Below are 16618 nucleotides of genomic sequence, written 5' to 3'. Positions count from 1 at the left end.
TAAAAATTGATCAAGAACTCTGCGTGTAATATAATGTATTTTATTATATTTGGAAATGTAACAATTGTAGCAATTAAAGACTTTTAAATGTAATATAATTTTTTATATAAAAAATGAAAATCATTTTCTTCACATTCCAAGCATGAAAGTTAATTATGACCTATATTTTTTTTGTGTTACCAAATAAGAGTCATAAATAAAACAAATTACTTTTTAATGTGTTTATTAAAGAAATAAATGATCTACCATACCAATATATAATCATTTTGTCTGATTTTTTTTTCATTTATGGTTATTTTAGATTTTTAATAGATAAACAAACAGCTTGACTGTGAAAGAGTCAGTTTAAGCACCTTTCTGATATCCCTTAAGATGTAAAGATATTTTTAGTACAACCAATTTGTCAAACACCATTTTATATTGACACATCTGTATGAAAATTTTTATAGTGTGATAAATCTCTGTATACGACAGAAAAAGAGATTAACACATTCTTTTTTTTTTTTTGCAAAACATAAGTACATAGATCTGATTTATTTGGAATGCAAGTATTTGTATGTTTGCCTAGCTAAAAAAAAGTTTCGAAAAATATTTTTTTTTTTATGTACCATAACACTTTTCATTTCCTTTACGTCTTACACGAGGCTGTAGGTCTTAAATAGGAATAAAATTAAATATATGTATTAAATACATACCATCCGTTTACTAAAATACTATAACTCGTTAACCTAACCTAAAACCCATTTTTACAATAATACAAATGTCTACTGTAACATGATTTTGACAGTACATGATAAATATGGAATAGAAAAGAAATGCAATTTTTCTAGTTCAGCAACAGAAGGTTGATTATGTAGGTGTATAAATAGCTTTATATTTTCCATGACTCCGGAGGTTGTTTTTTTTTTTTTGGGGTATTTATTTTTTACTTTTTTTTCTTCAAACTGATTCACCTCACCCTTTATAAATGATTCTTCTCTATAATCTGTAAACCAGTAAACATTAAAATGATATATTTAATAATGAAAGCCTCAAAAGCAGTATATGTCGTTTACATGTGAGAGTGTTACGGTTTCATTCTGATTGCATCTTGTAGCGGTACACTAACACACTGGCAACACCAACCAAGAAGCTCAGCAGCAGAGAACTCCATATGAACATCTGTAAATTATATCATTTCAATACTCGTTTATAGTGCCAGCAGGTCTCAACATCATTTTTGTTAAGACAGATTTTTCTCATATGGCAAATCTATTAATATTGCCAGTAGAAAAAAATAAGTTGAAATCCTATCAAAATCAAACTCTTTTTAAGATAAAATAATTACTCAGTTAATGAGATCTAAGACTTTCCGCAGTATTCATTTGAATAAAACTAATATTTTTCGGACTACTATGCTTATTTTATTATTTTAAAAACTACATAATCCCGACATTTCAGTTACTTTTCAGCAACCGTGATCACGTGACCGATGATCACCATTCCGGGGCCACAAAAAGCCATTTGTTAAAGACTCCTACCTGTTTGTTAATGATACAAAACACCTTAAATTAAAACACAATTACAGTATGGTCAGTTTGGATGTACAGTCATTATTCACTAGTCTACCTGTTCTTGACTGCATCGAGATTGTAAGAGGTAAGTTAAAGGATAAAAATATGCCTATAGAATATGCAGAGCTATTAAAGCATTGCCTAACATCTGGCTATCTCATGTGGAAGGATGAATTCTACATACAAGTAGATGAAGTTGCAATGGGTTCGCCGGTTTCCCCCGTTGTCGCTGATATATTCATGGATGACTTAGAGCCACGAGCCCTTTGCTCTTTTCCGCTTCATAATATTAAATAAAAATAAAACATCTGCTTTTCTGAACCATCTTAATTCTATCAATAGCAAGATTCAGTTTACTATAGAATTGGAGGCAAATAATTCTTTAGCTTTCCTTGATATACTTGTCATTAGGAATCCTGACAATACTTTGGGACATACTGTTTATAGGATACCCACCCCTACGGATAGGTATCTCAATGGTAACTCACACCACCACCTTATCCAGTTAGCTACCGTTGGCAAATCTTTGTTACAGAGAGCCCAACACCTTTGTGATGCTGACCACCTATAGGCCGAGCTGCAGCAATTAAAACACGATCTCAACACCAACAACCTGCCCGTGCCTCGCCAGCATCGCAAGAACCACCTGAAGCCACCCACAGTTGAACGACAACCTGCCATACTACCATATGTGAAGGGGGTTAGTGACAGAATAGGCAACATCTTGAAGAAGGTTTCGATCAAGGCTATATACAAACCACACAAGAAAATGAGCCAGTTCTTGAGACTTATCAGGAGTACCACTTCTTAACAATAAGCGGGTGTATACAAACTCGATTGTGACTGTGGCTTGTCATACATTGGACAGACGAAGAGGAGCATCGGTACAAGGGTGAAAGAACACATCTCAGACATGAAAAACAGGCACGCGGCGAAGTCAGCAGTGTGTGAACACACAATGGACAAACCAGGACACTACATTCGGTTTGATAAACCTCAAATCCTCGCTCGGGAAGACAGGTATATACCGAGATTAATTCGCGAAGCTATTGAAATTAAAAAACATCCCAATTTCAATAGAAAAGAGGGCTGGAATCTATCCAACACCTGGGACCCCCTTCTTTAAAATATAAAATCCCATGTCCGTAACCACAACGCAGGACCTCGCGACAGCGTAACCGCATTCTGCCGGCATTCAGATCGGTACGCCGGAAAATTAAGAAATCGTTAGCGGTAGATGATAAAAAACAAGACCAACTGACAGACATTCACATCTCGTCTGTCTGTGATTACGGTTGCCGAAAAGTAACTGAAACGACGGGTTTTTGTAGTTTTTAAAATAATAAAATATGCATAGTAAATCCGAAAAATATTAGTTTTATTTAAATAACTCAGTTTATTGAATATTTATATTATTTTTATGCCTTTTACCTTAGCTCTGGAGGGTTTTTTCTCTGGTTCTGGTTTAGACTGTCCAGCAGTTCCTAGCATTCTTTTAGCAAGCTTTTTTTCAACAGATCTATCTCTTGTAGCTTTCTGTTCACATTTCGACAATTCTTTACGAACTCCAATATCACTGGGGGCCAAAGCTGCAGCAGCCCTAGCTGCTTCTAGGGCTTCAGAATTGCGTCCCATTGCGGTTAGGATTCGTGATTTACGGTACAAAGCCTTTGCGTTTTGAGGCTGACAGGTCAAAACTCTTGAGACAGCCTGAAATAAATAGAAATGACATGTTAAAATTACTGTAAGTTGTTTAAATTTATGAGAAAATACACCTATAAAACTTAAAAATTAACCTGTAAAGCAGCCTCATAGGCACCGGCTTTCAACTGAGCAGCTGCCATATTATTATGAACCCTGAGTCGTTCCTCCAGTAGGGCGTGTAGGGCTTCTGAAGCTGGTTCCAAATCTCCTGAGGCGGTGGGGTCACTAATACCCCCTTCACTTTCATCAAGTACATCCAAAGCTCGTCGGTACAACTGAACAGCCAACTGGGACTCCCCTCGGCCATACCACCAGTTACCACGACAACGACGACGAATTCTGAAACAAACCAACTATGATTATAATTCATCTTTAAATTTACTCAAAACTATAAACTCACATTCTTACCAAAATTAATTCTCAATATCAATGTTAACTCTACTATAGACAAGTTGAACATGTTTTAAACAGAATCCCTTTGGCAAATGTCACCTAAAGTTGTTAACTTTGAATTATTAAATTAACAGCAAAACATATGAAACTCGTTTTGGTTTCGAAAAAAAATTTACATAAATAAGTCAATGCCAAATATGAAAAACATGAACACATGTAAGGAAATGAATAAAATAATTACCCTTGACATCGCGCATAAATATTATCGTGTCATCCCACACAGGACAGAATTTTAACTAAAAACAATCTATTATCAGTTTAATATTTGCGACCTACTTACCCTATTTCCATTCTTTCTGCGATAGGCAATGTTTCATGTTCCGATTCTTCCGTCCAATCATGGAGTTTTAATGAGGCCTCTAGCCATGTTTCCGGTCCTATGGCCTCCCCGTCATATTTAGGGCTATCCACTTCACCAACCAAACCAAGACTCTCGCCAGGTTTAAGACCTGAATCTCCATAAGCGAATCTGGGAGCTATTCGTAATAAGCATGCCTCACCTCGGTACATTAATGTAAGTGCTAAATCCAAACCTTGTAAGATCTAGAATTATATAGTACATTTATAACATATCAATAGAAGTGTCTAAGTAATGGTATAGATAACAGTATTGGTAGATTTCATTGCATGATAACAAATTTAAACATGTATACAATTATATGTACCTAATTTGTAATTCACTTGTCACATGCTCATGTTAAATAATTCATATAAAATTAAATCAATTGTATGCTTACTTCATTGTCACCCAAATAAATTTTCAAGTTATCTCGTTTCTCAATAATATTTTTTGGATCATCCTGTAGTCTAAGTTCATAGCTAATCCTACATATATCACTTCTTTGTGGCCTTTCTCCATTTGCTTCATCACCCTGTTCTATGATCTAATTATAAAAACAAAAAATATGTTAAATATATTTTAAAAAAATTGTAGTTGTTATTAAATAAAAGATTAAATACTACTTTTTTTAGCAAAGCGCCTGAGCCAAGAACATCCTGCCACTCTTCCTGAGGTTTCTCTTCTTTCTTGTCTATTTTCGCCGACGCTGCATCAGCAAGCTTCGCCTCCTCTATTTCATGCGCAGCTGCAGAGGCTAAGTCCTCGAAAGAACTGCTCTCAGATTTATCAATCGTAGTACGCTCTCCTTCGCTCATCTACAAACAAAATCTCGTGATATGCCTCTTTCTTTTAACTACGTAACTAACCAGTTTATCAGATGGCGACTTAACTAATGCGATATAAATATATATAAATTAATCAGTCTGTCACATATTTACCTTTCTAATTTTATCACAGTAGTATTAAAAAAAACTTTATATTCTGGACACAAAATATAAACAATATTATATACACATGTCACCAAAATTCAAATATTATAATTAAATTGAGTTGTGAAATACGTGTTAAGATGACAATTCAACTTTCTGGATTGACAATTCCGAATTCGCAAAAGCAACAATTGTTGATAAACTGAATGAGAATGAATTTAATGTAGAATCTGTTGGATATTTTTCTTCAGATTTCAGATATTTAATCTGTTTGATTAAACGATTGTGATAAAAAAAAAATATGAGAGAACTTCATGTAGCAAATGAGAAAATTAAAAAAATAATGGGTATTGTAAAATATTTTCTAAAAATTATGCGATTAAAACAATCTTATATAATTTGAATTACACCAATGCAAAACACTAGTTTTCATCTGTAAAATGAAGATATGTTCATTAGAAATACCTGTTTTAAAGAACTTTATGATTGACAAACAAGGAAAAAAAAATTAAGTGTATAGATTATACACTTGATTTCTTTCATTACTTTATTGAAAGGTTTCCGTCATCTTGACAGTTGGAACGGGGAAATTGTCAATTTCTGCAGAAAAGAAAAACCATCAACATATTTTCTTACAGTTACAGAATTAAATATGCAGAAATATGAAAAACTTGAAAAAATTGGTGAAGGGACATATGGTACAGTCTTTAAAGCTAAAAATAGAGAAACTCATGAAATAGTCGCACTTAAGCGAGTTAGACTGGATGATGACGATGAAGGAGTTCCATCATCAGCATTACGTGAAATATGCCTACTTAAAGAATTAAAGCATAAAAACATTGTTCGTCTGTATGATGTGCTACATAGTGAAAAAAAGTTAACTCTAGTATTCGAACATTGCGACCAGGATTTAAAAAAATATTTCGACAGTCTAAACGACGAAATAGATTTAGACGTAGTCAAATCTTTTATGTATCAACTTCTTCGGGGGCTTGCTTTTTGCCACAGTCATAATGTGCTTCATCGTGACTTGAAACCTCAAAATTTATTGATAAACAAAAATGGAGAATTGAAATTAGCAGACTTTGGTCTAGCCAGAGCTTTTGGTATTCCTGTAAAGTGTTACTCTGCTGAAGTAGTTACTCTCTGGTACCGACCACCCGATGTATTGTTTGGAGCAAAACTTTATACAACAAGCATTGATATGTGGTCGGCAGGTTGTATTTTTGCAGAATTAGCTAATTCTGGGAGACCACTTTTCCCTGGTTCTGATGTTGATGATCAACTAAAGAGGATTTTTAAATTACTTGGTACTTACTCACATAAATGTCATTTTTTAACTTATTGTCTTTATATAAGTATTCTTAATTATATAATTTTAATGAATATGATGTGAAGTTCAATGTTAATGAGATAATAACAAGCAATTGTAGAAACTATGCCAGCAGTGAACAAAATAAGAGTGATTATTTAGTCATTAGTATTAGAATAATGTATGTTCTGAATTTTACAGGAACACCAAATGAAGATACTTGGCCTGGTGTTACTCAATTGCCTGACTACAAACCCCTGCCAGTGTACCAACCTAGTCTAGGACTAGCTCAGGTAGTTCCAAGGCTGCCAGCAAGAGGCAGAGATCTATTAGCTCGTCTTCTGACCTGTAACCCAGCATTAAGAATGCCAGCCGACGACGCCATGGCCCATGCCTACTTCCACGATTTGAATCCATCAGTCAAGAACGACAGATGTTAACAATCAATTCATCCATACAAATGTACCTCCGAACTTCTGTTTAGTGATAAAAATAAAGACAACGAGGTGCAAGAGTGTTGTGATGAAGATATGTAAATTATTTAATTTTACGGACCTAAATAGTAAAAATCAGTTATAGACTGCCATTACCGATTTAATAGCTCTAATATAATAGCTCTTTTTTATTTATTTTATTGTCACCGCATGACTACTTCAACTGACCTTTATAATACAACAATTACACTGACTGAATATTAGATATTCATGATCATAAAAAAATTATTGAATTGTAAGTTTTATGCTAGTAGAAAATCATAGCTATAAATAGAACTAATAATATATGGTAGAATATTGTTTGTTTTAACGTAGCTTAGACATTTTGTAATGAATTGTAGATACTTCGGATAATTGATGACAAACATTGCATCAATTGATATTGTAATAAACTATAATTTTGCTCCGAATTATGATCTCAGGATGTCCTTGTATACATAGCTATAAGTAATTTGTTATATAATATAAGAATAAGATATTTGGGTTCATTGGACCGAATAAATTTTATGACTGTCATAGTAATAAAGTTTTATAGGTAGAGTAGTCAATAAATTTGTGTTTAGTATAAATGTTTTTTAGTAATGATTTATTCTTAACATTTCTTTCAGTAATATTTAATGTAAAATAGTAGAATTGTAACAAAAGCTATAACATTTCCATTTCTGCCCTTTTTCTTTTCCGATGATTGGCCACCATTGTTGCTGTCGTCAAGGGACAGTCTCCTCTCTTCAGCCATCCGGAGAGTGCCTTTTCAGTGACGACGGCACCAGCAGTACGATCTCTTTCACTGGTTGATAATGGCTGCAGTGCTGTTATTGAATCAGTTGATACACTAGCTGATAAAATCATCCTAAATCTTTGTTTGAATGTCTGGAAAACAATATTTACATAATTGGCTTGTTAACTCAATATTAAACTAAACATGTTATAGAATGAAATAACGGTTGAAGTGAATTTATTTTATTTTTGAGTACATACGTCCATTAGAGTTGTTGCGACTTCTCCCTTGATATCATATTTAGCTATGTAACATCCAAGTTCATAGAAATATTGTCCCAGTTTATGCATATCTACTGTACAAGCATCGGCATTTAATATTTCCCTGTACGTCTCTTTGTAGATTTTAGGTAGCTCCACACTGACAAGTGGTGGTCTTCTCGCATGCAAAGACTCCGCAAGCCATATCGGAATTTCGACATTAGTTCCAGCTTTTAAATCGTCTTCGGTGGCAGAAGGGTCCATAAATCCTTAATAATTTAAAACAAATCATTCAACATCATTTGTTGAGATTCTATTTAAAAAAACAGTTAGAGAGAATTTATAACAAGTTACCCATTTTTGGTAAATCATGCAGAAATTTACAGGGAACTTTTTCGTTCGTAACTAGAATGTCTGTTATAGATAAGTAATTTGCCATATTATTAATTGAATATGCAATTATACGAATAAAACTACAAACAGTATTTACTATTTATAATTTAAATCAGACCAATCAGCTGTTAATTAATTTGACACATTGGCATAGACGATACATTAAATCTCTATATTATCTATTGACATAATATGGAATATGTTACAAGGTAAAAAAAAGTAATCCTAATTGTATATACATATTATCTAATTGTAAATTATTCATTGAAATTTTTCTTATATGTATTTTAGAAACACTATAAGAATTCTATGTAGGGGCAAAAAATTAGGGTTATGAGTGTTATTCATATCTATCATTTGTAAGTAGTTGTAAGATAGAGATTTTTTTTTATAATTGTTTTTAGGCATTTTACATTTTTTACCATGATGTTCTCTCTGTAAAGGGCTAAAGTCAAAGAGTGAAAATAAAAATAATGGTGATATTTATTTATAAATAGTAACCAACACCTGAATATAAAAAAAAAAATTATATAATTAGTATCACAAAATCAATCTTACACAAATTTAAAGTTCCACATATTTTTGTTTGTAGACATTATTGTTACATAAGTATTTATATACATACTTAATATAGAATTATTAATAATAGGTTAGTTATACAAAATACTTATTTCTCTTCATCACAATGTGTGTAAACTAAATTAACAAGCTCGGCCTTTTTTAAGCCATTTAACGCTGGAAGATTCTGAATATTTTTATATTTTAATATGTTTTTTAACTGTGGCACAGTATATGACTCAATCTTTTTTTCTTTCAATTTAGTATTAAAAAGTTCTTCATCAAAATTTTCAATTTTTGGCTTCTTGTTCTGTTGAGATGGCACTTTAGGACATGATCTCTTCAAAGTCATCGATGCAAAGGGTCCAAATAGTTCCTCAAATAGATCGTCTGGTAAGTTTTGAAATCTTTCAATGCTAGGTTTGGTTGTATCTACAAAAGGTTCAGTCTCATCTTCGTCCAATGCTAGAGCCTCAATCGCTCTGTATTTAGATTGCAATTTGGGATCCTCAAACATATCGGGTCGGTAATCTATTATAGTATTATTTATTATATCCTTCATCAGCTCTTTGTGTGCACTTTCTACAACTAGACTCTCATCTTCGATAACATCCTCTTCGACATGAAGTTCTCTTACATGTTCAACAAATGGTATATTAACAATGTCAAAACCAATATCAATGTTAAGATTGAGAGGTTTGACACAAGGACTCAGCGCAACTATTACGGGTCTAGAATTGACTCTAGTACACAAAATACAAAGTGCTACCATTTTCATAACAGTGCAAGCTTCATGTAAAGCTTTGAAAGCAATTGTGGAACCTTCTATAATACTTTCATTTGGATATAAGAATTGACCGATTTTAAAATACCACTTTTCCTTACAAATGATACTGGCTGCCTTGAAACCAAGGAGTTTCATCATTGGAGGTCCAAATGGATTTTTGATCATTTTCATTTCTTCATCTGTAAATTCAACTCTTTCTCCTCCAAATTCTTGATAATGTAGTAGTTCTGACTTCAACAGAGGCACTTTCCTTTTGGATCTATCTTGACTATCTTCATCAATGACATCATTTGAAACTTTTAATGTGTTTGTAATGCTTGTTACAATTGCATTACTTTCTCTATCCAAATTAATGTTTTTCTTATTATTTTGACCAGCTTTTTTCAACAGAGTGTAAACACTGACACCAATATTAAAATTATCACCTATTTCAAAATTTATTTTTGCAATGGCTATGTTTCTGTGAGTCTCCTGGAAGACCATTTTTTCAATATCATTGACGTTCCAAACAGGTTTTGGTGGAATACAATCACTACCCCTATTTGCTATCTTTAATAATTTTTCATAATATTTGTCAATGACATATTCAGTTTCCGAGATATTTATGATTTTAATATCAATGTTCGAGTCTACTAAATCAATAGCCCGGTTGAGTGTTTGATCTTTATCTGAAGCAGCAGGAGGGGCATCAAGGCGTGTTAACATCACCACCGTTCGAGACGATAATTTCTTTTGACAGCTATTGAACATTTTACTGCAATGCCATAATACATCAGACAACTTAAACTCTTTAGCTTCAACAAGATTACATATATTGGTGTTTTTGAGTTTCTCATAGTTTTCTAAAGACGGAGGAGATAAGGGGAATAATTGTACAACAGGTTTCACATCAAATGTTGATGTATTTGATTCTTCGGTTCCATAAATGCATACGCTGATGTAATGTGAGCTCTGTGATCGCAAATATTGTCTTATCAATTGACGAGTTGCAACTTGGGCATTTGACGATGAACTGTATTTCGACTTTTCAAAAATATTTATTAATAATATTGTACCAGGCGTACCTTTCCACATAGGTTCATCATCGTATTCGTCATCAGATTCCATATTTTTAAAACAAAAAATACAGTTACAACTGTTTGTGTTACAGTTTTATGATTTTTAAGTGCTACCACCACAACTTCTTTTTTTTTATAATATGGCCTTCATCCGAGTAAAGACGTGCACAGTATATTCTGCCAGTATCGTACCCCAAATTCTTAATAATTAATATCTCCTAAGAAAATAGAAATTCACATATTTATTATTTTCTGTTACTTTCTATATGTCAAGTTGACAATTTCAAAATTTTTTCAACAGATAAAATTTAAGTACGTTCTAGTTTAAAAAAAGTAAAATAACTATATTTTTTTACATTGTTTTTAAAGCTACTGGAACGCCATACTGCTTTACTACTAATACTACTGGTCTCAGTGAATTCTTCAGCATATATTTCTCTATTTGAATTTTAGTTCATATATTCGCTCAACATGTTTTTAATATCAAACACTAAGTTCTTCAATTGCAAGTAAATTTTTATTGATCTAATTTTTCATTCACTGGTTCTGTGTTATTGGTTTCCGCATTTTTTCATAATTCTCTTCAGATTTTTTTTCCATAGTTGCAAATGGTATTGAGCATATAATTATTTAAAACAAAATCTATATTATAAGCTTATTTTATTATGGGTTGTTAGTAAGAAAAAAATTATCACTTTTAAGGGATAAGTATATTAGGCAAATTATATGATATTAAAGAAGTTCAGTGTTTTATTTAAAACGTCTCTGCACCTTACCAACTCTATTATTTGAATTCTTGAATGTGAACTACTTTATGATTTGGAACGAAATACATAATATACTACCGTTTTTCTTTTTTTTTTTAAGCTAAGACAAACACCTCTAAATATATTTTAGATAAAGATTTAACGTCTAATCCATATTTTCCAGTTAAATAGATAAATTTTTTGATAGTAATATATTTCAATTAATACTATTAATAGAAGACTTTAAATCCACTTCTATTTTCAATGCATATTTTCTAAGCTTTCATGATATTAAACAAATACTAGGCATGCTATTAGGACAATGGAGGAGAACAGAAATGAGGAAAATGGTACCTAATATAATTATTATATCAGGGGGTATCAAGCGGGCGAGGCACATTGAGTTTGCGCAGTGCAACCTTCGTTGGGCAGACTTGCGCAACCCGTCATTCGTCCGTGGGTCCACGACGCGGCGGCAGCTCGTTGCGTTCCCGGTACGTTAACAAGAATCTGCGAAAGCGCAGCGGCTAATCGGGCCGGCGGTGACGTGGCGCTCGGGCGCGACATCTCGGTACGGGAAGCACGCGTGCGCGACTAGGCGCGTGCGCGACGCTCTGCGCGCGACGACGAGCCGCGAGCATGCCAGGAGCACGGCGCTGCCGCGCGTAGCGAGCCAGGCCGTGCGCGCGATCGCCATGGGATGCGCCTCGTCCGCCGAGGAGCGCGCCGCTCTGGCGCGCAGCAAGCAGATAGAGAAGAACCTCAAGGAAGATGGCATCCAAGCCGCCAAGGACATCAAGCTGCTGCTCCTTGGTAACCCACTTCCTATATCCTAATGTAGATTTGCGCGCGCACGTTCTGCGCCCGCCGGTGCTCTATCGACTTCTGGTTTCAACAAAACCGGCGTGCAGTACTAATGAAATAGAACGTAGCTTATTGCTATATTATCAAAGTCAATCAGTCAGAAAATTAGTCAACAAATAAGAAATAACGAAAAGCATACGAAAAATATTCGTCATAGCTTCGTGATAAGATATTAAACAAAAATGAAATGAGAATTTGTTTGTAGGTGTTGTAAAATTTCTTAAATCTTATCTCGAAGACATCACAATGATAAATGATAATGAAAGATGGTAATCTAGAAGTCTACAGTAAATGGAAAAATACAAGTCATTAAAAATATTGTATTTTTATAAAGCAACAAGTCATATTTTTTATACACAGTAAGGAACATCTTGTTGCTGATAAACAAAGAAAATATTATACAGGACATGAAAAAGAATAGTTTAAATTAAAACTCCGTCTTATGGGAACATTATCAGATTAAAATAATGTACCTAAAGTTTATCAAAATTTTAACAAAGGACATTTGTTTTGGGAGTTTATTTTCTCTGCTACCAAAATAAAATCTATTAAAATTACTTGAGGTTTAAGATCTATAATATATTTAAAATTCAGTACAAATATTGTAAAGTCCGTTAGCGGTTTGTAATAACTTAGTCAAGAATAATACTCTATTAACCATCGTCTAGCATTACAATCTTACTTGCATATAAAGGACAGACTAAATGGTAACATGGAAGACCGAACGAAAGATATAAGGAATACAAAATGCTTATTTTCTTGTACATCTTCATTACAAGTTTCCCTAAAATCCTGTGCCATTATACTTATAATTTTATAGTTAATGCGGTCACTGTCTACATTTAAAAATGGAAGAATATTTTTTTTATGGATCATATAAGAAAAAGTTATTATTATTACTTTTTCATATGTCATTTACCTAGTGGTTTTACCGTAGACAATAGTAAGTAAGTATTTTGATTATTTTTAAGCTACCTTATATCATAGTCAGTATAAAAAATTTTTTTTTAAACTTTTCAATTAAACATGAGAAGGGAGAAGCTTTTCATTTATTTGATAGCCTTTTTAGACGTCGTTAAATTATAAACATATAATTGATGAAATAATTTTAACTCAGAGACCCAACGAACCCAACATAATCTTATCTATAAAATCATTAAAATCTCATTTGTTTAGGCTTATTTATTATGATAAAAATTTTTGATTATGCATATTTAAATTTACATATTACATACATTTAAATTTTGTAATGTATTGGAGCACATACGTCATTCGTTACTGCGTTCATTTAGGTATAAGGATTTCTAATATTTACTGAAAATCAGATCAAATATTTTTTTATTGATACATATGCACTATAAAACATGTATATCAAAGAAAATTTTTGCATATTAAAATCCTATTTTGTAAATTTCTTACATTTAGCTAGTCCAAATGACTGATATCAATAGGTAATTATTTTTTGTTTCACAGTACCAGCCATAGATTATAGAGTAAACCATAGTTTAATTCACTGAGTAGTAAGAAAAGATGTAAACAACGATTTAGCTGGCAGTTTAAATTGACTAACCAAATTAATATTGAGACACTAATAAAAATAACACTCAAATTTACTTTAAAAAACATAATAACTTTACTTCCATTTAAAAAATATATCAGAAGAAATGTAAGTCCATAATTCCTTTCTTATTACGTCTCATTGGAGTTTTTTAAACTAAATATATATATGAACAATGAATGCGCAATATCAGAACTAGAATAAAATTATTATAAACGATAAAGCAACAAGAAAATATTCTGAAATAATTATTACAAACTGTTGCTATAACATCGCCATTAAATTCATTCAGAGGTATTCCACAAAGATACCTGAAGTTCTTGGGGCATTGCCAACTGACGTTGATTAAGTTCATTGATGCCTTATCATATGGTATCTTTTGAAGTTTCCATTTCTTAATTTATGTTGAATTAAATATATAAATTGCTATAATATGTAGCATATCAATTTAAATTTAAAAGTATTTTATATTTTTTTATAATATAAAGTTATATACTATCTACTTGTACTTATATTTTAAGGTAAGGCAAAATAAGCTCGTAATAGTATTTACATACCTCTATACAGGGCAAATATTATCTGCAAGTAAAAGTTACCAAAGTAAATAAAAATATTATGCGACATTTAATAATGCCGACCTCAAATAAAATTTAAGCATTATGTATATAATTTAAATAAATAGCGGGAAAACATTATCAGTTTTAGTCATAGACAATTATCGAAAAGTAAACTTTTAAAAACCTTTAGCAATGTTCTTAAGAACATACATTTTAAAATTAAGACATTTACTAACCGAATTAATAATTTAAAAATAATCTGCAGGGTTTATATTAGATACAAATACAACGTTTTTATAATATAATGTTTATAATGGATATCACTGAATCCGTCATTAAGTCATTAAAGCAAGAACCGCTGACAGAATTTTCTTCTTTTTATTTCTGTTGATACCAAATTTGAAATTTCCTAGTTTTATTAAGTGATAACTGATTTTTGATTAAAATAACATATGAATATTATTATTGTAGATACTATGTGTCAATATTCAGTCTGACAACAAAACAATTTAAATGAAGTTCGTTTTTATTGAAGTTTTCGTTTGCGCAGGTAGAAATTATCTAATATCTTCAAGATGCTATGCAACATGTGAAATTCTCATCTTTTTAATGATAAAAAGCGTGGATGCCAACCTTTGCAAACGCAATCGATTATAACAAAGTACCTCATAACCTAATGAAACAGATACGATCGTCACAAAGAAAACTCTCGAAGGCTAATACATGATGAGATGACATCAACATTTTAGAATTTACTTATCTCTCACAGAATTTGATCTTATTAGATAACTTTGATAGGTTTTTCTTAAATTTAACTTATTTTCAAAGAAGATACTCATTATCTCTTATCTTTTAATATATATATATCTATTGAAATAATATTATCAATAATGATGCAATTTAAACAAACAATCATATAAATTTTCTCTTTTTTTCCCGTGAAAATAAAATACTTAAGTGTCGTGAACACTTAACTCCCAAGTTGTCATTTTGTTTTATGGATAAATACCTACCATATTTTTTAAAACCATACATAAAACAGGCCCAAATATCAGTCCTGCCTCAGTTCAAGTTATTATATAATATATAATACAAACTTGAAACTGTTCATATCTTACAAAATAAACGAGGGTAGACATTTTTAAAAGATTTTGCAAAAATCATCAAATAAATGTTTATTAAATATAATCCACCAATAAAGGTTAAAAAATTAAGTTTATTAATAACGGTCTACAAATCTTACTATATTTAATAAGTATACTACCCGAAACTAAAATCTTAATTTAAAAACTGTAATAGACAAAATATCGTTAAATGTTACACATGCCTATTATTTGCATTTATTTTGTGCTCTTTCGCGTTTCAATTTAGTTGTACGCATGTGTGAGCGAGTCGGCACGAAGATTTCCGAACGAACCCGAACGTCAGTCGAGCGGGGCGCGGTCGCCGTCAGTCGTCACGGAGTAGAGCTGGTGCTTGTCATCCGGCCGCCATTATTTCATACGAATTCATAAATCATTTAAAGTTTTCGTTGTCTATACGCGTTAAAGTATCGTGTGTTTAATACTATCGTGAGAGTCAAGAGTATTCTCATTATTTGCAAGTGTGTTTAAGTAAGGCGAATCAGTGTAGAGTGGTGTAGTTAGGTTACTGTGTGAGTGTTAACATTGTGTAGGGTGGCTCCGGTTAGGCCGGGGCGGCAAGACGCGATCGGATCGTATGCCGAGGGAGCGGTGAAAGCGCGCCCGGCTCGGGAGTCGGGGCGGACGGCAGCCAGGGCAAAAAAACAGCTGCCGACATGGGGTGTACTCAGTCGGCCGAAGAGCGCGCCGCTGCTGCCCGGAGCAAACAGATTGAGAGAAACTTGAAGGAAGATGGCATCCAAGCCTCCAAAGATATCAAACTATTGCTGCTGGGTACGGTTTGTCACCTTTACTATCGCCGGCTCCCACGACCGCACCCATGTACAGAATTCATAGGAGCGCTCGTTACACTTAACATTGCGGTTAATAAATCATTCCAGATACATTAGTGCGCGAGCACTCATTATAATAAAGAATAAATTGATGTACGAATATATACAATCAGGTCGAAAACACGAAGGAACTAGTAATTAGCTTTCTCTTGTTAGTTATTGTTAATCAGTATTCTGGTATGTAATGTTCCGTATTCGAATGAAACTGTCTATAAAAAAAAACAGTTTATTACAAAAGAGGTATACATAGCAGTTGAAAATGGAATGGGTGTCAGTGCAGATTATGTTTGTAGTAAGGCTGTTTTAAAATAAAATACAAAGTCAAATAATAATCGTCATGAAATCTTATTTTAAAGTTG

The 16618-nt window shown here is 32.6% G+C and overlaps 5 protein-coding genes across 6 annotated transcripts in view; 2 read left to right on the top strand and 3 right to left on the bottom strand.

Moving 5' to 3' along the window:
* Window positions 1–274: 274 nt before the first annotated feature.
* LOC116771686 (peptidyl-prolyl cis-trans isomerase FKBP8-like) lies at window positions 275–5152 on the bottom strand. The gene is made up of 8 exons (XM_032663593.2): window positions 4989–5152; window positions 4674–4865; window positions 4448–4594; window positions 3991–4253; window positions 3350–3596; window positions 2985–3263; window positions 1056–1161; window positions 275–985 (listed from the first exon to the last, which is right to left on the bottom strand). Exons 2-7 carry the CDS (start codon window positions 4863–4865, stop codon window positions 1075–1077), a joined length of 1215 nt encoding a protein of 404 aa, XP_032519484.2. The 5' UTR covers window positions 4989–5152; the 3' UTR covers window positions 275–985; window positions 1056–1074.
* A 389-nt stretch (window positions 5153–5541) lies between these two features.
* LOC116771961 (cyclin-dependent-like kinase 5) lies at window positions 5542–7354 on the top strand. The gene is made up of 2 exons (XM_032663972.2): window positions 5542–6289; window positions 6493–7354. Exons 1-2 carry the CDS (start codon window positions 5632–5634, stop codon window positions 6729–6731), a joined length of 897 nt encoding a protein of 298 aa, XP_032519863.1. The 5' UTR covers window positions 5542–5631; the 3' UTR covers window positions 6732–7354.
* LOC116771962 (DNA replication complex GINS protein PSF3) lies at window positions 7355–8308 on the bottom strand. Its single transcript, XM_032663973.2, has 3 exons — window positions 8118–8308; window positions 7764–8032; window positions 7355–7655 (listed from the first exon to the last, which is right to left on the bottom strand). The coding sequence occupies exons 1-3, from the start codon at window positions 8200–8202 to the stop codon at window positions 7431–7433; spliced, it is 579 nt and encodes a 192-aa protein (XP_032519864.2). The 5' UTR covers window positions 8203–8308; the 3' UTR covers window positions 7355–7430.
* Window positions 8309–8621: 313 nt separating this feature from the next.
* Window positions 8622–10845, bottom strand: LOC116772082 (X-ray repair cross-complementing protein 6-like). The gene has a single exon (XM_032664118.2). The coding sequence runs from the start codon at window positions 10606–10608 to the stop codon at window positions 8824–8826; it is 1785 nt and encodes a 594-aa protein (XP_032520009.2). The 5' UTR covers window positions 10609–10845; the 3' UTR covers window positions 8622–8823.
* Window positions 10846–11764: 919 nt separating this feature from the next.
* LOC116772171 (guanine nucleotide-binding protein G(o) subunit alpha) overlaps window positions 11765–16618 on the top strand; it is a 29133-nt gene continuing 24279 nt past the window's right edge. Inside the window, exon 1 of one of the 2 annotated variants that reach the window (XM_032664255.2) lies at window positions 11765–12118. In XM_032664255.2, the coding sequence (XP_032520146.1) occupies window positions 12001–12118 (118 nt within the window). In that variant the 5' untranslated portion in view covers window positions 11765–12000. Of the gene's footprint in view, window positions 12119–15718; window positions 16201–16618 lie in introns of those variants that run through there. The other variant, XM_032664253.2, reaches the window with a different exon arrangement.

This window comes from Danaus plexippus, assembly GCF_018135715.1.
Source record: "Danaus plexippus chromosome 16 unlocalized genomic scaffold, MEX_DaPlex mxdp_31, whole genome shotgun sequence".
Taxonomy (NCBI): Eukaryota; Metazoa; Arthropoda; class Insecta; order Lepidoptera; family Nymphalidae; genus Danaus; species Danaus plexippus.
Note: the sequence above shows the minus strand (reverse complement) of the source record. Positions and strands in the feature narration are given on the sequence as shown.

Coding starts and splice junctions, on each gene's coding strand:
- LOC116771962 (XM_032663973.2), bottom strand. CDS start 8,202: ATGGCAAATTACTTATCTATAACAGACATTCTAGTTACGAACGAAAAA. Junction 8,033..8,117: donor GCATGATTTACCAAAAATGG/GTAACTTGTTAT, acceptor TAAATTATTAAG/GATTTATGGACCCTTCTGCC. Junction 7,656..7,763: donor TCGCAACAACTCTAATGGAC/GTATGTACTCAA, acceptor ATTGTTTTCCAG/ACATTCAAACAAAGATTTAG.
- LOC116771686 (XM_032663593.2), bottom strand. CDS start 4,865: ATGAGCGAAGGAGAGCGTACTACGATTGATAAATCTGAGAGCAGTTCT. Junction 3,597..3,990: donor GCAGAAAGAATGGAAATAGG/GTAAGTAGGTCG, acceptor GGTTTGTTTCAG/AATTCGTCGTCGTTGTCGTG. Junction 3,264..3,349: donor CCTATGAGGCTGCTTTACAG/GTTAATTTTTAA, acceptor TATTTATTTCAG/GCTGTCTCAAGAGTTTTGAC.
- LOC116771961 (XM_032663972.2), top strand. CDS start 5,632: ATGCAGAAATATGAAAAACTTGAAAAAATTGGTGAAGGGACATATGGT. Junction 6,290..6,492: donor GAGGATTTTTAAATTACTTG/GTACTTACTCAC, acceptor TGAATTTTACAG/GAACACCAAATGAAGATACT.
- LOC116772082 (XM_032664118.2), bottom strand. CDS start 10,608: ATGGAATCTGATGACGAATACGATGATGAACCTATGTGGAAAGGTACG.